The 23,344-nt window shown below is 43.9% G+C and overlaps 1 protein-coding gene across 1 annotated transcript in view; it reads right to left on the bottom strand.

Annotated features, from left to right (window-relative positions):
- Window positions 1–23,344, bottom strand: part of PPEF1 (protein phosphatase with EF-hand domain 1) — a 387,937-nt gene that overhangs the window by 52,911 nt on the left and 311,682 nt on the right. The window contains exon 14 of the mRNA XM_078656153.1: window positions 2,338–2,501. Within this exon, the coding sequence (XP_078512279.1) occupies window positions 2,338–2,501 (164 nt within the window). The remainder of the gene's footprint in view (window positions 1–2,337; window positions 2,502–23,344) is intronic.

Genomic DNA, 23,344 nt, shown 5'->3' with positions numbered 1-23,344 from the left:
TCTGGCTTACCATGGGTGTGGCAGCAGTATTCAGTCTCTAGGCTCAGGGGAGCAGAAAGACAAATCTTTGGAGTGAGTTACACAGTGGATGCGATACTGTCCACTCTTAATTAAGTGTGCCAAGCACAGACCAGGATGGTGGACTCGATTACAAAAAAAAAGAGGGAACACTGTCCTCAGCACAAGTGTGAACTCTGACAGCTCACACCCGTGTGGAGAAAAGAGCCTTAGTGAAACACATGGCAGCAGGTGAAGGTTGCAGCTTTATCTTACTCCAGAGGTGGACCAGCCTCTCTTGGAAGAAGGAGATGGGACTCTCCAATCTCTCTCCCTCAAGGGGCGCTCTCGACAGCCATACTGACTGTGCAGCACCTCAATGCAGTGCACAGTCTGTGAGCCTCCAAGAGGTGTTTTGCCTCTGCGTCTGCGCCTATAATATGGTGCAGGCACAAAGGAAAAGTATTCACTCGTTTGCATAGAGTCATGCCCCCATACAAATTAGGGAAGGCCACCTCATGATCACACCAGCACAAGATGAAAGTTTGAACAAGCATTGATAAAGCTATTTCTCTTTGCACTTGTATCAAGGTTTTTTTTTAACAAACTTTTACATGGATTTCACTATTTAACCTGCCTTTCTACACAATGTAGGAAAGACAGGGTAAGATTGGCTCAGTGAATGTTTAGTTGGCTAGTCCATAATAGTAAAGTTTGATGTTTGCACACAGAATTTGAAATAGGAGTTTAATTTTCTGATACCATTTAACACTTCACGACTAGCATTCATGTTGCAACAGGGAAAATCAAAGCACTCTTCCAAGAACTTTCATTATTCCATCAGGTCAAGCCTGATAATTTTCTACTTCATTCTTTTCCCCTGTCTTTTCCCTCCTCTCCTCTTTACTTTGTGTACACTTCTCTGTCTAGACAATGACCTCTGGCTCTGCTGAGTAAAAGAAATGGGAGGAGTAGGACACAGGCATAGCAGTAAAGAGAACAGTGTAGCAAAAGATTTGAAGTAGAGGGTAAAGAGAGCTAGAGGTAGAGCTAAAGGAAGTAGTGAGAGGCATAAGATAAAGAGAGAAAGGTGAGGAAGCCAGAAAGAAAGACACAGAGAGAGGAAGGAAGAGGTAGTTGGATAAAGAGAGACAGAGAGGTAGATAAGGTTTTAAAGTGAAGCAGAGAGTGGACGGAGAGCTATATATAGGAAGAATAAAATGTAAAGAACAGGAAGAGGGGTGCAATAGTGAGAAAGAAAAAGATATACCCCATAGCTATGGTTTATTTTATATTTTGTATTTCATACAATGATGTACATTATTAGACAGTACACCGTCCAATTAGTTTTTACATTAAACCAGTTTAAAAAAAACACTTAATTGAACATATTTATAGTTTGTTGTACAGGATGATACAGAAATTTGCTCACAATTGTGATACGTGCTACAACTGGGATTGAAACTCATGTTAAAATATTTGAGTATGATAATAACTAAAGATGTTTCCCGATGTGGGCAATTATTAGGCTACCTGCTCCACCACCCAGCCTCAAACCTCAGGAAAAAAGTGCCTTTCAATAGTGGCAAAATGGCTTTTTAATACAATAAGTAAAACATATCTGCCTTTGCCAAATGTAGGTAATGACTGTCTTGAAAAAGAGCGACAGCCGCAAAATATGAACAGATACATTGAGGACTCTAAGAACATTCCTGGTCTACTTTTTCACATGCCTTCCCATCCCAAACATAGAAAAGGGATGAGTTAGTATTAATCTTATATTCCTATAACCTTCATAGAAAAGATACTTTAAGAATGTATGTCCGTGACTCTCACTGTAGTTGATGTTAAAAAAGGGAGAAGAACAATTTTAAAATCTGAAAACTTTCTCTGCAGCAAGTTATTTCAGGTCTCAACTCTACCCTTGCACAGGAGGAATGTGGAAGAGGAGGTGTCATCTCAATGAACACTTCAATGGTTCAGAAAGACAAACTTTTTTCTGCCTAGAGTTCTGCTGACCTCAGGGGAAACCCAACAGTTAGTCTGCCAAACCCAAGTGGGAGTCCACATTCTCAGCTACCACGCACACGCTCACCACCCATGAAGCTGCATATCTGGTAGCATAAGTCCCTTGCCTAATTTGGATAAAAGTCAACTCTGTAGTATTTTTGGGAATGCCATACAAAAGGATGTAGAATGATAAATACATAGACAAGAATCCTAGTACTTCTTGATTTTCATTGGCAGTAAAATGCCAGTGGATCTTAACTGTAGCTGTGCAGCATGTCCTACATACTTTATTTTCTAGGTAACACTGATAAATTGCTAAATTTCTCTCACTTCTTTTATGGGCGGTTCCATTTGAAGATCTTCAAAACATGACATATATTCAACACTCCCCTCTGGGGACAGCCGTACCAGCCTGGAACGCAGGGTACGCCAAGGAAGATCCAAATGGAGAACTGATTCCACCGACGAGACCCATTCACTGACGGAAATTCTTCCTGACAAAGGGAGATAGATAGTCCATGGTTATACATTGGTGGAATGTATAAGTCACACAATAAACTGTGTTGGTTGCACATCAAAAGTACACTACTTTGCATGGAAATGAGCAGTTAAAGAAAAAGAAATTCTCAGAACAAAACAAGACTTTAATGACCCTTAAGATGTTATATATGTAAGCTATGGTAGTGCAATCCACCATAAACATTTTTTGATCGTTAAGCTCCAGAAAGTGAAAATCAGGGTGACTCATCTTCCACCTAAATGTAGTAAATCCTACTGTTTTTTAAAATCCAATCTCCTGACTTTTCATAAAAATCTTAAAACACACCTTGTCAGTTCTCCCTCAAATACAGCTATGTAAAGATATGACGACTGCCAAAGATAGTCATAGCTATCGATATTGGAAGCACTTATAAATGTTCTGTGCATCAAAATGTTTTATGGAAAGCACCCTGCTGTCCCTGTGGCCACAGACACATTCTATAATTATTGTAAATAAATAAATAAATACAATTCCTCTTAGCATTCAATGACGTTCAACAATATTAAACAGATCCCCCAGGATATAGCGCCATGGATTAGCAAATTTAGCGGCACAAAAATGGAAATTTAGCGGCCCAAATATGGAAATTTAGCGGCAATTTTGCAGTATTTTATTTGGCCATTTTTCATACAACAAATACAGATATCTTTGTTTTTTGAGTTAATTAACAACATTAAGCTATATATATTTGGTTTAATTACAATGTAGACACTTTGGGGCAGATTGACAAGCCCCTTGCGCCCCTTTTACACCACCGGCAGTGCAAAAGATGCACCATGGTGCGGGGTACTTACAACGTGACGCATCTTGGAGATGCGTCACGTTGTAAAGCCCTGCGCCAGAAGGAAGCGTTTCTGCGCAGAAACGCCTCCTAAAAGTGGCTGATTGAACTCTACAAGATTTCACTCAGTCACTTTTGGGCCCATGCTGCGTCAAAACCCTGCGCCTGCTTGAAGCAGGCGTAAGGATTGACGCAGCATAAGAATAGGGCCCCCCAGAGCATGGCTGGAGCTGTGTCGCGCTTGCGACGCAACTCCAGCAATGCGCCACTTTTATGGCACAGATGTTTCCCCTGTAGTAATTCCCAACTAATCCTGTGTGCGTTCCGGAGTAGCGGCTACCTGCCGAAAAGTGCTTCGACACTTCATTAGGGGTAGCCAGCCCTATATACCTGCAAACCCTTTCCTCCACTATCCTTATTCAAACCAAATAACAAACTCACATGTCCACCACTCAAATTAATTTCATATCTCCCTATAGTATACTAATTCACGAATAATCCTCTTTGGGTCCGGGGTAGCATGCTACTCGAGGAAAGGCGCTTCGACACCTTCTCAGGAGTAGTAAGCGCTATATAAATGTACTTACAATAAACCAATTTATCCTGCTACTGTTGTAACGCGCTGGTGACTTCGCTACATAAAATTGCAGATGGTTTATCACAGTGAACCTTCAGGAAAAACTGTGATGGTGGCTCTACTCTCGATGCAACGGAAAGATACAGTTCTACACGTATGATGAAATGTCATACAGAAAGACACATTACCTTGACTACCAGACGAGTGTCCCATAACATACAGCATGGCGTAGGAACTTGCTTTGCTCACGCTGGTGATTGACCTGATTTGAAATATATATGTAACATTACAATATAAAAAGGCAAATACAAACTGCAGCACGACTGTCCTACAAACACAATTAAAACTTTCACTGCTTGACTGAAAGCGCCCCGTCACATCTCCTCCCATTCAAAGGTGGCCGCCTAAGCAGGCTCCTCATTTGTAGTCTTTCTATTATGTCCATGAAGAAAGGGGCGCGTATCACGTAACGCGCGGAAGTAATCCTTAGAAGAAAACTACGAGTCCCAGGGTGCTTCTTCGGGAGATTCTGACTGTAGAGGAGAACGGAAATCTGAACGTGGGTGAGCGTGAAGTATTTGTTTCTCTTTTAAGAAGTGTGCCTGCCGGTGGCAGTTCAGTTGCTTGACTGATAACTGAAACAACTTGTATTTCTGGATGTTGTTTTTTTGTGACGCACATTATGCAGCTGTTATAGGCTGAGAAGAAACACTACTTATACATTTGTGGCAGGTGTGGGTACTGCCTTCTGACCAGTCGTGTTCCTTCCATCTGCAAAGACCGACGACCGTTCTTAGTTTTATCTTTCATCTATGGGCTCCAGGTTTTTTAAAACTGACTTTCCATAATATTTATTTGTTTTGTCCAATGGTCCTCCGTACCTCCGAGCGCGCTCCTGCTACTCCATGCCATTGAGTCTGTCAATGTGAAGTGCTTTATGTTGTTTACTTTCCCCAGCTCCTTGGGCAATTGCGTATATTGTCTTTGCCCCCATATGGATTTTCATTTTCAATTTCACCAATGGCACTAGAGAACTTAAAGACATTTTTAGAGTTCATTAGTAATGTAAATGTATCCAATTTTTGAAGGAAGTTCTAAATAAAGAGACAAATTCTCCATCAGAAATTACTCCACCATAATAACATTGCACTGGGTAATTCTCCAGATTTAGCACTTTCTCCAGAATCAGAAAACTTTCTAATAACAGCCAAATCTGAATCAGTTCCTTCACCTTCCCTTGACCCAGAAATATGTACTACTAATGTTTGACAAACACCAGCCTGCATTCTAAGGAGACATTTGAAGACACAATAATTTTGCTGTGACAGTAGTTGAACATCCAATACCTGAATGACAAATGGATGCGGACCATGCTTGTATCATGTTATATATCATGTTAGTCCAACTCTTTTTTTTGTTCACAGATATTTTTATTGAGTTTTTAGAATCAGCAAATTTACATCCGACATATATAATAATGGTAACATAAATAATCCAAAAATAACAAGCATGTGCTGCAATATGACTGGTAGTATTTCGGTATGAAAATAAATATGGATACATTTTTTTGTCCAATAATATTGAATCCCACAGGTGGAGTAGAGAGAAAAGGAAGGTGTCAGGCTGGTTATGTTAGTCCAACTCTTTATGTCACCATAAATGAGCCTCAATGTAATGAGAGAGACAGGAGTAGCTGAAAGGAGAGGCTGAGAAATTAAAGGGCATGATGGAGGGAATGAGAAATGAGTACTGTAGGTGGTGTGGACTTTCCTAAAAACTAGTATCTCATGATAAAGTGCAATAGAAAGAACGTTATAAGTAGTTGGGCTTAGGTATACAGCTCACAGTAGGGAGGGAGGGTGGAAGGCGAAAGGAGTGGTTAAGGATAACTGGCTGGGAAGGGGTCAATCATGGACAGGGGCTATAAAGCAATACATTTTACAGGAAGTCCTGGAACTGAATTAATAAAATATCTTAATTCCCAGAATATCAAGCACCACAGCAAGGCTTCAGAATGCACAGCACCAAAGTAATAATTCCTAAATCACCATCCTTAGGCCAGTCTTCTTGAGGCTACAGTATGTAAAGAACTATCCATTTACAAAGTTAAAATCCTGGATTCCCCAGTTTATAAAGCACAAGATTTTGAGGGCCCTGGGCCAAACATATTTTGGGGGCCCCTGTTAAGTACAGCTTTGATTTCATGATCCATTTTGAGCCCCTTTTTGCTACGCAGTTTCCGCTTCCTCAGCTGCGTTAGCAATCCAGTTTGCATCATAGGCATTAGCCTATATTTTCCCAATGTAAATGCACGCACGCAGCTGACAGCAGTAGGATTTAGTGTTTCCTGCCCTACTACTACGTTTTTAATACATTTTAAATTGTATATGTGTGGATGAATTTCTCTTACCTAGGCACAGTTGCACTTTACTTGATTCTACTAGCCTACACCCCATTAGCTGCTTCGATTTGCATCTCACTTTTCCTCCAGTCCTGGTCCGCCATGGCTGATACGCTGATTGTGTGGAAGGCTACTAGAGGACTCCTCACTTGAGCCTACGCAGTTTCCACTTCCTCAGCTGCGTTACTGATCCAGTTTGCATCACAGGCATTTGCTTATAAGTTCCCAATTCAAACGGAGGCACGCAGCGGGCACGCCGCTGGCGCGCCGATGGTGCGCCAAAGGCATGTTCATCTGCACCCACCACCAGCCAGGCTGCCAGTTCCCCTCTGGTGAGTTTTTTTGCACTATATTACAATAGGGAAAACTGATTACCCTTAGATGGCTATAATTATGGCAGTGTACAGCGGCTGATCCGAGCTTGGAGGTAGACTTTCGATGCAATAACTCCAACTGGTCTCTCCTCCAGCCCAGGAATCTCACACCTAAGATCCTCCCACGCAACAATAAGTGTAAAAACAATAAGAAAACAGAGGACTTAAAAGCCACCCTTTTAAATTGTCGCTCTATGCAAAAGCATGAACCACACATTTATGGCCTACTTTTAGACGAATAGCCTGATTTTTTATTTTTCCCTGAGACCTGGCTGTCTGAAGCCTCCAACTATACTATCACCTCGGCCGGCCCAAAGGGTTATAAATTCCTTAGGAGGGACCGACCGAGTGGGAAGGTCCCTCACCATAATTTACAATTAAAAACTAGACTGCTCTCCCATCCCGATGGAAAACATCGAGGGCGCAGAGTCCTTAGGCTTCCGCTGTACCTTATCCCCCCCTAGCTGGTTTTCTGATTTACAGACCTCCCAGTGCAATTGGAAATGTTATTACTATGCTTCATACAGCCACCACCGCCCTGGCCTTAAAATACGTTGAAAGCTTTATTTCGATATAAAAACATATCATAAAAGCGATACATTACATAATATTAAAAACAATTTAACAATGCACAATGTAAACCCTTCAAAATCAACAACGAGATTAAAAAGTGTAATATGGGCATAATATAAAAAACCGGTACAGGCAGAAAACACATTACTGGATCAACAGTTTCTTTGCAGTTCTTATTCGCCAGGCCCAGCCCAAAAATTTTGCTATACAACAAGCAAAAAAGGGTCGGGCATCTGTACGCAATATACGTAAGGCTTCCAAATGTGATCTAGTACCCAAGCTCCTGCATAAGGGCTTCAGCCATCTCAACCTAGGCACCACGTAAGCATAGCACTCAAACAACAGATGAGCATCAGACTCAACCTTTAGGTCACAGAAGGGACAATATGGTACAGTTTGTAGAGGTGGTTTCCAGGTGGAAGTGAACAACCCTAAAGGTAGTACTCCCACCCTGAATTTAAAGTACAATGACCTGTCGCCCGAGATATGGATTAAATCCAGATAGGGTTCCCTGTATGGGAGCTCCTTAAATAACAGAAACTGAGCAGCAGAATTACAAAGATTAGGATTGCACAGTCTCTCGTTATCCACCCATGACCAATAAGCCTTCTTTAGTAATTGTTTTGACGGAGCTGATCTGTTAGCCCACGCGTCCCCTAACCCCAACTCGTGGAGAAGCCGCTTTACCTCCCTGAGCCAGGGTACCTTATGCCAGCCCGAAAGGGATAAGAGTTCACTTAAGGCATCTGCGTAGCTACTCAATTCTGGGACGTTCCATATCCTGGCCCATAATAGAAGGGGGCGAAGCCTTGCTTGCTCACATATTGGACGCGTACCTGCATCTAGCAAGAGTGGAATTGTAGGGGTACTGTGGGGTAACCTCATAAGATCTTTATGGAAGTTATTTTCGAGGTGCGATAAGGTGTCAACTCTCTGAATGCCCCACAGTTCTGCGCCATACAATGCTGCACTCACCACCCTTGCCCTATAGATGTCTAGTAGTGCCCCAATAGGTTTAATAGATGAAGCACGTTGTTCTTTGAGCAGGGCACCAGCGATCCTCTTATGGGTCAAAAACACCTTTTGATGGTGTGCCTTCCATCTCATAGTGTCACAAAGTCGGATGCCCAGGTAGTCAAATTCTTTGACTCTTTCAAGCGGAACAGAGTCGAGAGCAGGGGGGGCAACAGATTTCTTGGGGGGGTTAAGGACAAGGAATTTAGTCTTGCCTATATTTATAGACAGGCCCTTAGTATCGCAAAAGGCCTTAAAGCTAGAAAGCAACTTTTGGATGCCTGCTGGTGATTTAGAGATTAGAAGGGTGTCATCCGCAAATAGGAGTGTCGGAACTTTCCTCCCAGCCAGGGAGGTTGCATCTGATGGATGTTGGAGAAGATGCTCCACCACTCCGTTGACATAGAGGGAAAACAGAGTGGGGGCAAGCACACATCCCTGGCGGACGCCCCTATTTACAGGGATACTAGATGTTTTTTCCCCTTGACCACCCCATCTAATCTGGGCAAAGTTGCTTTCGTGGAATTTTACAAGCAAAGCCAACAAGTAAGGGGGTAAGCCTAACCTGTCCAGGACATTCCACAATTGGGCGCGTGGGACCAGGTCGAAGGCAGTTCGCAAGTCAATAAAGACTAAATACAAACTGCCCCCGCCCAGCACCACCACTTTCCAATATATCATTAATAGGCGAAATGTCTGCTCGATGGTACCTGTCCCTGTTCTAAAACCTGCTTGGAAATCTGACAGAATCTGGTTTTCCTCAGCCCACTGCAAGATCCTACTTAGTACCACTTTGCCCGCAACCTTTTGTGTTGAGTCCAGCAAACTGATAGGGCGATAGTTGGCTGGGTTGTCCCTACAACCTTTCTTAAAGATAGGGACGACCTCAGCACCCCTCCATGACTCGGGGAGAGAACCTCCCAGCAAGGCTTCATTTAAGAGTGAAGCAATTAATCTGCTCCACAATAATGGATATTTCTTCAGCAACTCACCCGGAATCCCATCAGGGCCTGCAGCCTTATTGGTTACAATACACCCGATTGCCCTTTCAACTTCATCAATGGTGAAAGGACAGTCAATATTTGAAATATCAACTGGGGGACTGGGCAAGAGATCCAACCTTGGATGGGGTGCCCCCGGTGGAGCAGAATAAAGCTTAGAAAAGTGGGCAAACCAGACGTCACCAGGGATATTACAGGTTAACTGTTGATCAAGAGGCTTGTCCCTTGCTCTCAGCAAATCCCAAAACACCTTGGAATCTTTCCTAGTACTTGCCTCCACTAACTCCCACCAAAAATTGTATTCATGGGTCTCCTTGGCCTCAGCCACTGTTTTTCTGTAGAATTTTCTTGCGATTCTGATAGTGACCGGGTCCTTGTTCTTTACTGCAGAGATAAGTTCCCCCTTGGCTTCCCGACATTTGGAGGAATACCACTTGTCTCTTGCCTTAGGAACACCTTTCGGTGCAACCCTCGCACTGGAATGGGGAATGGTAAACAATACGCTTAATGCCGTAATAGTTTCTACAAATAGCGATAAAACATCTTGCCTAGGGGGACTTAGGGCATCGAGCCGTGGCCCCAACACTGACATGATGGACCCAGCTTGCGCCATCCTTACTTCATCCGCTGCTGCCTTTGCCCACTTCAGGCGCCTGGCACAGTTTGAAGGAACAATTTCATGGGTGGATTTCCACTTGTGGGTGAATTTGACTCGGTTCCCAACCTGCCAAGGAGGAATGAGGGTTAAGGAAAGAGGATTATGATCACTATCACAAGTCGCTAAGACCTCCATGTCTTGGTGGAAGGGCCAAAGATTATAATTCAACATGATATAGTCAATTCTAGAGGTGTGTCCCGTCCTGTTAAAAGTATGCGCACCCCTGGAATCCGAATTGGATCGACCATTTGTTGGTCTCAGGTCGTGTTCCATGCAAAGTGCATTGATGTCTATTGCACTTTGCGTCCATTTGGGGATCGGATCTAGGGTCAGGATAGGGATATTCTCCTTGTGTCCTCTTCAAAAGAGTCCAGTATGTCCTCCCTGGCCAATGGCTCGAAGCAGCAGTTGAAATCGCCTGCCAGGAGAACATAAGAATCGATATTACAGGCAGCTAAATCGCTGCTTAGTCCTGTAGAGGTTAGGCTTGATGCCCCTCCCCTAGCTCCCCTCAAATAAATGTTGAAGACTTCTAGCTTCCTTCCCCCTTGAAAGTGAATAGTTATCCTCTGGAGGTCAGGAGATTGAGTGATCCTTTGGCTTACACTTAAACCTAGTGCGATACTGACCCATATAATAAGGCCGCCAGACGGGCGGCCTTTGGAACCATGTTGTTGGGAAGCTGGGACAAAGTAGGTTGTGAAGCCTACTCTGTGCCTGGGTTCTAGGCACCAGGTTTCTTGGAGGAGGCAGATGTTATAAGGGTCCAAAAAGTGTTCCATTCAGGGATTTCAAGGTTACGGGCAAGCCCTGCCACATTCCAGCTTAGAATCTTTAACACGGGATCATGTGGAGTAATTTCCCTTGGAGAATAGACAGGTCTAGCCGAATAAGTCGCAGTGCCTGCCACCCCTGCAGCCACTCTAGATAACCTTATTGGTGATTCATTCTGCCGGTGATTGGGATGCAATACTCCTCCGGACGGCATCCTATCTATAGTGACATCCTGAGAGAATGATAAAGGAATCATACGAGGTAGATCCAGCCGTTCGGCTACATGCAAGAAGCGATCAATCCCCCCTCTATAGACAGGGTATGTGGTGTTCCTACTGATCCTAGGGGGCTAGGAACTGAGGGTTCTTTCAACAAAGAGAAAGAATCTACGAGCCCTGAAGCCTTGGATGAAGATGATTTTTCCATTAGCTGAGAGGCATGTTGCCTAGGGAGTCAATCTACCTCCTCTAGGCCAGCAAACCTGTTAGAGGTTGGAAGACCATTCCAGTGTAAAGGAAAATCCTTTTGGGTGTTAGGATAGCTCTTCCTTGCATGGTGATATACTAGTGACCAGTCATCCGCCGGAATATATCTGGGAGGTGGTGGATAAAAAAAGGAGAGTGGCCTGGGTATGACAGAAGAACCTTCGCTGGTGGGCCAAGAGCAGATGTGATGTGCTGTGTGCGGGTCCTCAAAGGTCACCACTATACAGTCCCCGGAGCTGGTTTCCCTTGTGGGACCCACCCATGGAATTCTACGTACCATCAAAACTCTGCTTCTCCGGCCATTGGGAATTGGTCTATTCGCATTGAGCCAGTGCAGTATCTTGTTCTTCAGAGACCAGTGATTCTCGTGTTGACCATTTCCAATCTGGGGGACGCCCGTCAACACAACCATATAATCATTGGCCTCTGGAGGAAGATCAATGTAACCCCCTCTAAAGTTATTCTTAACAGAAGTGCCCTGGGGTGGTTGGTTAGCCACTTCACTGGGAGGGGGTCTAAAAGGGACGCCAGCGTTTGGATTTACTAATGGCTGTGGAATAAAGCGCTTAGGGGCCTTAGGTTTAGAGGCAGCAGCAATTTGATCCACACCCATGGTCCGCGGTTTGGGAACTGGCCGTACAGTGGTTGGTACTGGGGGGGGAGGTTGCGGGACATGCAATATAGGGGCTGCTGGTGATGGGTCAACAACTGGGAGACCCTGTTTTTCAAGACTTCTCAAGCCGAGAGTGGCCAGGGCAATAATGCTCTTTTCCATCTCGAGCAAGTTGTTTTCGATGCGAGAAAGTCTGAGGTCGAGGGGGGAAAGAAGTTTCTTAAGGGTTTCCCAAACTAAACCAATAAATTCCCCTTCATTCCTTTCCAGGCCCTCTACATGTAGGCCCACATCCTCTAAGATGGTAGTGGAGGAAGCAGTGGCTAACCCCTCTCCCCCTCCCTCCCTTGGTGGTTGCTCACTAGAGGTACACTCTCCTTTTGCTTTAGATACTGGGACGCTAGTCAGTTTAAGGTGTTGTGCAACGGCAATTTTTGCCTTCTTACGAGAGTAGGCAGAGCGGGAGTTACGTTTCCTTTTAGGTTGTTTACCATTAGTAATATTACCACTAGATGATTTAAAAAATACCGGGGAGGGGGGTTTAAAGATAGCAGCCTGTTTGGGAGATACCGCTGGTAGGATCACTTCGTCTGGCTTGGCTGGTGGCTCAAGGGGCGGAAGAGGCGAGGGGGAGATCGGGGTATGATGAACATCAACCTGCGTGACTAGACAATGGGGAATGGCAGGACGCTCCGGGGTAACCACAGTGGCTATGTGGCCTAGGGAGGATTTTTTGGATGTTGCAATGACCTGGGACAATCTTCTAGCAGCTGCCAGTTCCATCGAAACCCGAGTCTGAAGTTTAGAAATTTCTTGATCTATAGCTAAGTTAGTACGGGTAATAAAATCGTCCATAGGGCCATTGATTGGAGGGCCTCTCTTGGCGTCTTTACTCGGAGTTACCCTGGAGCACATAGCTTAAGCTACACAAAGGCAACAGCTAAGACTATGAATGGAAATTGGATAATATGGTGGTTTACCTATTTAGCTCAGAAGAGATAATAACGCAGGTGAGGCGAAAGAGGGTGGGCCAGACCAGACCGCTCAGACCTCTAACGGCCTCAAACGGCCCGCTCTTAGCCCGGTCTTCGCCCGAGCTGCGTCCCGCGCTGCGGGAGTCTGATTGTCTAATATAGGGGGCGTAGTGGGCGGGAGGCGGGCCAGCGGGGAGAGCGGACCGGATGCTGTCTCCGTGGTCTCGCAGGGACTCCTGGATGCTGGAGTCCCCGCACGCTCGCAGCCCCGCCGAGCCTCACACCCTTACCTCCGCCTTGCTGCTCCTGGTTCCCGGTGAGTGTTAGACTGCGCACACCTGTGCGAAGCGGCACCCGCGAAGCGGGTGCGGCGAGGAGTTAACTGATTTGCCCTCGAAGTCCTGCAGCGTCTGTTAGCAAAGCCGGTATAATAGAGTGCCCCCTTAAAATACAACAACTGCCTTACTCTGGGAGATTTCAATATAAATATGGACAATGGAAAAGACCCTCAACCTATTTCCTTGTTGGAGACGCTGCAGGCCTGCAACATGTTTCCATCTATTTCTTTGGCCACCCATGATAAGGGCCATACCCTAGACCAAATATTTCACAACTTTGACATATCAGTAAGCCTACCTCTTCCCATTATCTGGTCTGACCACTTTCTATTAAAATTCATCATTCCCAACTCAGCCGCAGCCCCTCGGGCTAACGCAGGGCAGAGGGTCCCTAATTACAGGACGTTCCATAAAATATCCATCCCGATGTTAGCAGATGCCCTCAGTCATTCTGACCGGAGCAGTCTGGCTGCTCCAACTCGGAGGTCCTCTCAATAGATTCATGGCTCCAAACCAACATTTATGCAATGGTACCGTTTGTTTCCCGCACCTCAAAGAGTTCAGCCCCACCAGCTCCATAGTTTAACGTTTCCCTCAGATCTAGCAAAAGAAATTGTAGAAAAATGGAATGGAAATGGTGTGAATCCTATCTACTGGAGGGCAGGAAGGTGTATAAAGACAACTTAAAAGCTCATTACATTCTCATGAAGGCAGCCAAGAAAAACATCTTTCAAACTAAGATAGAAAATGCCCAAAATAAGAGTTAAGAAATCTTTAGTGTAGTTAAAACCTTTACCGCCCGAAAGCCGGCACAAAGGAAGGGCCATGCACGGAAGAATGGTCTAAGCAATAGCTCAATTCTTCCACAAAAAGATCTCTGTAATCCAAGCCTTCACTAATATCTCAGAGGAAGAACTGACCTTCTACCTTGATTCTAATAGCATATTTCACCTCTTGGATCCTCCATCCTTACTAACTTTACCTGAGTTTCAGCTTGAAGGGTCTCTGACCCTTCTCCAAAGCATTAAGTCTGGCTCTCCTACCGACCCATGTCCAGCGAATATCCTGAGCCTGTTAGCTCCCACCATAAACCCCAAGGTAAACCAGCTCTTTAATGCTTCCCTCTCCTCAGGAAACATGCTGAAATTATGGAAGAATGCTAAGATTCTTCCTCTGATAAAAAAGGGTAACACCAAACCGACGGACCCTGCCAACTAAGGACAATCTCCCTTCTTCCGGCCCTCTCTAAAGTATTAGAGAAGCATGTAAACAAGGCCCTTCAAAAACACATTCAAGATGGGAAGCTCCTTCATGAGTTCCAATCCAGTTTTAGGGCTAACTACAGTACCTAGTCCTCTGCTGGAAGTGACTGAATTTCTTAAGGGTAAGCTGGACCAGGGAGGTCTTCGAGACAGTCCCACATGAGAGGCTGCTGGAGAGATTTGGGAACCGCCTTAACATGGATGTCATCCTTCTTGGCAAATAGATCTCAGGACATCTGGCTCCCCCTTTCTCATCCCCGGTTCCGGCCATGAATGTAGGTGTCCCTCAGGGCTCCATTCTCAGTCCTACCCTTTTTAATATATATCTATCCCACCTTGCATTTCTGGTAGAGGAAGAGGGCACCAAATTGTTTTCTATACTGATGACACTCAGCTGATTTTTACGTGGAAACATCCTTTACAACGCAACCATTACATCGCACTACACTTACAACGCAGTCATTACATCGCAACATCCTTTACAACTCATGTCACTACAACGCAGGCATTATAACGCATGACACTATATCGCATGACACTACAGCGCATGTAACTACAACGCAGGCATTACAACGCTTACCATTACAATGCATGCCATTACAACGTATAGTACCCATACACTATCCAAAACTTACCCTACTGTGGCACCCCCTGGAGTTATAATAGTAATATTTACCCCTACACTACCCAACACTTACCCTACTATTGCACCCCCTGGAGTTAGAATAGTAATTTTTACCCCTACACTATCCAACACTTACCCTACTGTTGCAACCCCTGGAGATAGAATAGTAATTTTTACCCCTATATTATCCAATACTTACCTTAAATGCAATGAAATGGTATGCGTTGTAATGGTATGCGTTGCAAAGGTAGTTTCTAAAAATGTGATGTAATGGAGTGCGTTGTAAAGGATGTTGCGATGTAAAAACTGTGTTGTAAAGGTATGCGTTGTAAATGTATGCATTGTAACGTCATACATTAATTTTTACGTGTGAAAAAGGAACCGACTTTGAAGGGGCAATGATTACGTCTAACATCACAAAGATTTTTAACTGACTTAAGATCAATCAACTGAAGTGCAATCCTGACAAAACTAAAATAAGTTTTTTTGGTAATCCAGGAACGTCTGACTGGAGCCCCTGGCGGCCAAAAGATCTGCCGCCCACGGAAAAGGAGAAAGTAAAAAATGTAGAAATTGTCATAGATAAGACACTCTCCATGCCGCTTTCAAATCCCAAATCTAACTTGCGCTTGCTTTGGCAAACTTTGTTTTTTTTTTTTTTAAATATTTTTATTAGTGAGATGGATTAGAATACAAAAAGAAAAAACAGAAAGCATACATACACAGGTATAGATTATCAGCTGGGTACAAACAAAGAAATATGCATGGAGGTTTAAAAAAAAAAAAAATTGTCAATATACATGGAGAATTAAAAAGGTCAATATCAAGCTACACACTAGCTTCTTATTATTAAATTTACATATACTCCATTTCATCCTCTTGATTCCCTCCATTTACTAAGGGGTGCCCAAATTTTTTCCCCAAGATCTTTCTTCTTTGGTCCCTTAAAGTTACACAGACAATCCTCGATATTATGAATCCCAAGCAATCTAGTTAACCATATCTGGAATGAAGGTGCTATTGGATCTTTCCAGGCTGCCGCTATTAAAATTCTTAATACTGCAACACACAAGAATACAAAGGCTTCCGCATCCTGAGTAATATTAAGATTTTCATCCCTGCCAATTAAAACAGTCGTTGGGGATAGAAGAATTTGGCCCTCTAGCAGCCCCGATAAAAACTTCTCCATTTCAGTTAAGATCGGTTTTAAATTTGGACAAGAGTAAAACATGTGGATTAAATCTGCTGGGCCTTGATCACATCTTGGACATCTGTCCGTATCCCTTTTTCCCCATTGATACAGTTTCGCAGGTGTGTAGTATAAATTAAAAATCATCTTATAATGTTGAGCTTTTAGGTTAGTTGCTCTTAAATTTTTCTTATTCAATGCCAATGCATAATCCACATCCACATTTGGGTCCCCGATTTTGATAGCCCAGGCATTTTCCACCTGTACAACATCATCTTCCATGGCCTGTAACAGAAATCCATAACCTATTTTAATCTTCCTACCCCCATTCCTTACATATTGAACAATCGGATTAACCTCCTGAATAGAGATCTTGGGTCTTATGGATTTCACCGATTGTTCTAACTGGTTGTACAACATCCAGTGATTCACTGAGATACCATATCTTTGTTGTAGGGTCTCAAATCCCAACATCTCTTCCTTATTCATCACATCCCCCAAATACTGAATACCCAACCTTTTCCAGAGAGCACTATTTCTATTCTGTCCCAAATGTATGAATGGGGTTGACTCCCACAGGTCTATAATTCCATTGATTTTAGGGATTTTAAGAAATTTCAAGATTAACTTCCAAACCCCCCATACACCTAGCATAACCTTACTTTTGCTCTTAAAAAATTGAGCACTCACTTCCCGGGTTAAAATTCCATTGGCTTTTTCACCAACTGCCAATTCGTATATTGTAGGAACCCTAGGGGAATCATCAAATATATTAAAACAAAGTAGGTGTTTCATATGTAACAGTAGACATACCCAATGATATAACCTTAGATTAGGAGCTGCTAGCCCTCCTCTCTCTATTGGTAATGATAATTTAGCCAATGACCTTCTAACTTTCCCGTATTGCCAAGTAAATTTAGAAAAAACTGAGTCCATTTTTTTCATCAAGGATTCATCAATTAGCAGCGGGATAGCCCGGAATAAATACAACAATTTTGGAAACATTGTCATCTTGAGCACATTAACTCGTCCAATCAGGGAGAGATGTAAGACGTCAATCCTCTTTAGTTCTTTCTCAATCTCCACTAATACTGGCAAATAATTTTCCTGAGTTATTTTACCCACATCAGCATGGATTTTAATTCCTAAATAAATCGCCGCATCAACATATCTTTGATCTTTTTTCGGAATATTCTTTGTGCAAATTATTATTGTTTTATCAGTATTAAGTTTGTATCCTGAATATATACCAAAGTGCTGAGCCAAGTTGTCTAATTCTAGTATTGCAGTATCCGGTTTATTTGTAACTATTGCTAGATCATCTGCATATGCTAAAATCTTGGTAGTATGACCGTGAGATATCACAGGGGAAATTCTCTCCGTCGCCACAATTTTCCTGATCAGAGGGTCTATATATAGGGCAAACAAAATGGGTGAACACGGGCAACCCTGACGTGTGCCCCTTTTAATCGATATCTCCTCTGATTGGAGCCCCATGGTGGTAATTCTAGCCACCGGATTCACATACATAGCCCTGATGCCTTTCCTGCAATTTTCTCCGAAACCCCTTTTCTCCAACACCTCCCACATAAAATTCCATAGCACCCGATCGAACGCCTTCTCGGCATCCAATAAAATCATAGCCATGTCACTCCCGGCAGCCGTAACAGCATCGAATAATGTAATAGCCCTAGCCGTATGTTCGGTGGTACCTCGCCCTGGGACGAACCCATGCTGCCAGGGTGACACTAGCTGGCCTATAATCCCTCCTAGTCTCTTAGCCCAAACTTTTGAATATAATTTCGCATCTGTATTTATCAATGAAATTGGCCTATATGACCCCGGATTATCCTCTGGCTTCCCCTTTTTGTGAAATACCACAATGTTAGTCTGCTTCCACGTATCAGGGATAACACCTGAACATATAACTCCATTAAAAAGATCCACAAAAACTGGGAGAATTTCTTCGCTCAGAGCCCTGTAAACCTCGATTGGAATCCCATCTGGGCCAGCTGCTTTGCCCAATGCCAGTTCACTTAAAGCATTGATTATCTCCTCGCTTGTTATGCTCGCTTCTAATCGATCTCTATCATCCTCCCCAACCCTAGGTGTTATGGGAAATTGATCTTGTCTATGGGACACCCTCCCTGGCTCATGGTCGTAAAGCTTTTGATAAAACTCTTGAAACACCTGTACTATAGATTTTGGGTCATTATACTCTCTCCCATTAAATTTCATCTTACTAATTTTTTTTCTGTTCAGATCCTGTCTTATGCGCAGTGCTAATACTCTCCCAGCTTGTTCCCCTGTCTCATAACGCCTAGCTCTTTGAGTCTGATATTCACAAATCTCCTTTTGGGTAATTAGTTTTAAAAGGTCCCCCTTAATCCTGGCCATATTTCTTATGGTCTCACTACTATCCTTACCAGTTATTATTTCATCAATGTGGTATCTCTCTTTTTCTGCCAGATCTGCTGTGAGTTTATCTATCTTGATTTTGTCCTCTTTCCTGATTCTCGATGAACAGCTAATCGTCTCCCCCCTTAATGCGGCTTTGAACGACTCCCAAACCCCATTCCTGGAGGCACTATACCTGTTACAATCAAAGAATTCTTTTGTCCATCTTTTCATATGTTTTAAGAACCTTTCATCATTTAATAACTTTCTCTCAAAAGTCCATCTGGATGTTTTCCTACCTACACTGGGAACTTTATAATCAAGTATCAAAGGGTTGTGATCGGAAATTACTCTCGGCATTTTCTGAATATTTACCTTGCCTATCTCCTCTTGTGTAATAAAAAAATAATCCAGCTTAGAATACTTTTGTGCTGGATGAGAGAAGTACGTGTAACCACGATCACCTGGCATCTTTTCTCCCCATACATCCAGCAGGCCATGGGATTGTAACATGGAGCTGATCGCTGTATTAACTTTACGTTTGCGACCTGTAAAGGTAGTCCCCAGTTGCCAATCCACAGAAATATTCATGTCCCCGCATACTATCATTGGGGTTGTCCAGTTAGCCAATTCCTCCTCTAATTTGTCGAACATAGTAGGATCATCCTCATTTGGACCATATATTACACATAATGTAAACCCCATACTCATTTCCGCTAAAATCCATCTACCCGAACCATCCGTTTTTATGCGTTTAGCACTGCCTAGATGATTCTTAGCTAATATAGCCACTCCTCTTGTCATTGTTGTCTGGGTGGAACATCCGATCAAGGTAAACCCATACAGTTCTAATACCTTCCTATTATTCCAGGGAATATGGGTTTCCTGAACACAAACTATGTCAATATTATTCGATCTCACCAGATGACTCATTCTCTGCCGTTTCTTCCAGTCATTTAACCCCCCAGCATTTATACTACATATTCTAATGTCTGGCATATTTTGCAAGTTTACTTTTCTCCCAAAAATTCATATCCAGATACCTGATATCAACCTGAAAATTATTCCTTTCCATCTCAAAAAATTTTTTTTTCATTGTTTTCACCCCCCCTTCCCCCCCCACCCCCACCCGCTCCTCCCTCTGCACTCTCACCCTCCCCCTCCGAGGCTCCAATTTAGGGCCTCCCCTCACCCCCCCGCTTGAATAGAGGCGCTCAGACCTTGGGTCTGTGCACGTGATGGTTGCAGCTTAGTGTGAGGAGAAGAGATCACGCTTCAACCTTTTATGCTTTATCTAGACCCCTCACCTTCTTATGTTTTTCCCTTCCCCTTTTTTTTTTTAATTTCCCCATTTTTTTTTCCCCCTTTCACCCCTCAATGAAAACATCTCACCCAAACGTTGAACACTCCCCCTAAAAATATTTCAGTAGTTTATAAGGCAAATTTCCTAGTACAATTTAGCATTCCCTGTACTCCATCTATGACTGCAGGAACTCTTTGGCTTTAATCTCTGAGGAGAAATAAAATACTTTCCCGCCCTGGATTACTTTCAGCTGGGCAGGGTTAATCAGATATGCCTGCATACCCTTGTCCTGAAAAGGTTTTATCATTTGTCGCAACCTCCAACGCCTCTCAACTGTAATGTGACAAAAGTCCGGACGGACAAAAAAGGTATACTCATCTACTGTTTTTTTTTTTTCAGGCCTTGCCCTCTCAGAGATTGCTTGTCTTAGGTTGAAATTACCCAAAAAAATTAATATCGCCCTAGGTTTATCCCCCTCTTTAGCCTTTTTGTAGATATTGGATGGGGTGCGATGCGCTCTCTGAATTTCCCTATCAAAGTCCCAGTCTTTCAGTTCTATGAAGGCGGACGAGAACAGTTTAACAATGAAACCTTTCATGTCTGTCCCCTCAGCCCCCTCCGGAATTCCCAGGACGCGCAGATTATTTTGCCTCGATCTGTTCTCTAACGATTCCAATTTCCATTGGATGTCCGTAAGATTTTTTGCCTGAGTGTCAACTTTATCAACTGCTGCTGCGGCATCAGCTTCTGTAGATACCACTCTCTCTTCCAAATTGGTCACTCGTTCCCCCAGGTTCACACAGGCCTTAGTAAGTTTCCTCACCACCCCTTGCATTTTTCTAACTGCCGCCTGTGATCTCCGACTTTCTTGCCGTGATTCTTCTCTGTGAGCCAGTATCTCCTGGTGAATGACCTCCAAGAGTGACATTTGTGCAGAGTCTCCGTCTGGGCTATCTGATGAGGCATTCAGTTGTGATACATCTTTACTTTGATTAGAAGCTTTCGCTCTCCCCACCATTTTTACTGCTGTATTGGGGGGGCTACTTTCCTCGGGTCCTGAATCGCTACCAGTCTCTATGTCACTGGTTTCCTGTCCCAAGCTGTCTTCTCCATCCTCCGACCATTCACCGCCTTCAGATACTGAAAAAAATGCCTCACTCAGTGCCTCTTTTTTACTGCAACTACTTCCCCCAATATTGTCTTCCAGAATTTTTTCTAGGCCAGGTTGAAGTGAATTACTATCCCCCAACTGAGCTCCTACTGTCATCTCCATTCGATGTTCACCTTCCCCCATTATTACTGTATTTGGTTGCTCTTCCACTGTAGTGCCCGAAGTTGCCACCTCATTACCATCAACAAGGGCATCGGGGGTAGCAGGGGTAGCAGAGGCAGCAGGGACAGCCTGTATATTATCTTCCTTATGTTCTTCTTTGTCCTTGGTCTTATTCACCTTTTGAAAAATATCCGATATTGGGATAGTACCCGCGTTATCCGGGTTTCCTTTACTGGCGCCCTGCTGTACTGATTTTTTAACTTGAGGGGACCCTTGTTTTTTCCCCTTACTGCCATCAATATCCGCTAGTTCCGCTGCTGCCTTCCTCCTAGCAGCCGCCTTCGCACTGGCGCTCTGCTTAGGAGCCATTATTGCCCTCCGCCTCTCCTCTGGCCCAAATGTCTCCTTACCGGTTGGGAAATCACCGTTTTCAATAGTCTCTGTCTCCGCCTCAATCCGCAGAGCTCCGATGCCCTCCAGAGCACTCCTTGTCTGCCCCTTCTCGCCACACGGCAGATTTGAAACTGCCTTCCCTTGTTTCTCGCAGAGCTTCCTTCTCTGCCGAGTTCGCCGCCTCCAAGCAAAACTCCGCGAGGCTTCCAGGCTGAATACAAACTCCGCGAGCTCTGCCGCCTCTGCTTGTGGTCCGCTGACAGCTCTGCCTCTGAACCGCCGTGTCAGCTGCGCGATCTCCAGGAGCAGCCGCTTCAGCGGCACACTGCAGGTCAGTTTCATCCAGCCGCGCTCCCTCTGATAACTCTTCTTTTCGACCTGCTCTCCTCTATCAAACGTTATAGGAGACTCGAACTTCAGTTGTCACATCCAATTCCGATTTGTGGGGAAAATACGGGGCCTTAATCCTCCATAGCGCTCCTCCTCACACGAGCTGCTTCCCGACCGTCTCACACGGTCGCCATCTTGCCTCGAGCCCGGGTCTCAGACTCAAAAAAATGCTTTGGCAAACTTTGGATGCTAAAAAAATTCCTGCCACTGTTACCACTTGAGCGCAGAAAGATCGTGGTGCAGGCTCTGGTGAAATCAAAGCTTGACTATGTCAACAGCTTGTATCTCGGTCTTCTCAAATCCCTTATCCAGCGCCTACAAGTGGTACAAAATGCGGTGGCCAGAGCCATCGTGAGACCTAAACCGAGATCTAGTATGACCCCTATTCTTAAGTCTCTAAATTGGCTCCGCATAAAAGAACGGATCGACTTCAAAGCGATGACCATCTTCTTAAAAGCTTTCCCCAGGTTAGGAGCTGGATACCTAAATAAGCGTGTTAATCGCTAGACAACATCTAGACCCCTCACATCTTCCAATGCCAACCTGGCCGTTATGTCTAAAATATGCTGTTCCCAAACTAGAGGCAGATCCCTCTGCTTTCTAGGAGCAAAATTGTGGAATAGCCTTCCTGAGTCTCTGAGAGTAACCACAGCCCTACTTTCTTTCAGGAAGAACTTAAAACCCTGGCTTTATAATAACTTTTTGTGATGCACCGGCAGCGTTAAAATGGTGCCACATTGTGCCCTATTTACAAAGTGACGCATCTAGGCAGATGCGTCACTTTGTAAACCCCTGGACCACATTATACCTGAGCCAGATATAATGTATGTAGGGTGGGTATTGCCCTGCAAAAAGCCTCAGTGGATTGGCGCATTGAAATCTATGAGAACTCAGTGCGCCACTTCTAGGAAGACATTGCTTCAATATCTTACACCTGCCTCGCAGCAGGTGTAAGACTGGTGCAGGCCCTTTCACATGGGGACCCATTGCTGGAGTTGCGTCTATTTTCAGACACACCCCAGCAATGCATCACTTTTGCGCCTACAGATACGTCAGAAACACAGACGTATCTGTAACTCCTTGCGAAATGATGCACCATACAGTAAATATGACGCATCCATCATGTCGTAAGGAGGGCGCACTAAGAAGTGACGCATCCCTGTTTTCACACAGCGATGCATCACTTATCATAAATAAGGCCCTAAATGTGTTTACATCTAACATTCAGGGATAGTTATGTGTGTTTTCAATATTGTAACACAGCAGCAGCTCACCAATATTACTGCAAATAATCTCTGTGACGCCCTCCGATTTCTTATATGTTAGGCCTTGTTTTGATCTAAAATAAACTTTTTTTATGTATATTGCATGAAACATAAACACAATTTTTCTCAGCAAAAT

This window comes from Lissotriton helveticus, chromosome 8 (assembly GCF_964261635.1).
Source record: "Lissotriton helveticus chromosome 8, aLisHel1.1, whole genome shotgun sequence".
Classification (NCBI taxonomy): Eukaryota; Metazoa; Chordata; class Amphibia; order Caudata; family Salamandridae; genus Lissotriton; species Lissotriton helveticus.
Note: the sequence above shows the minus strand (reverse complement) of the source record. Positions and strands in the feature narration are given on the sequence as shown.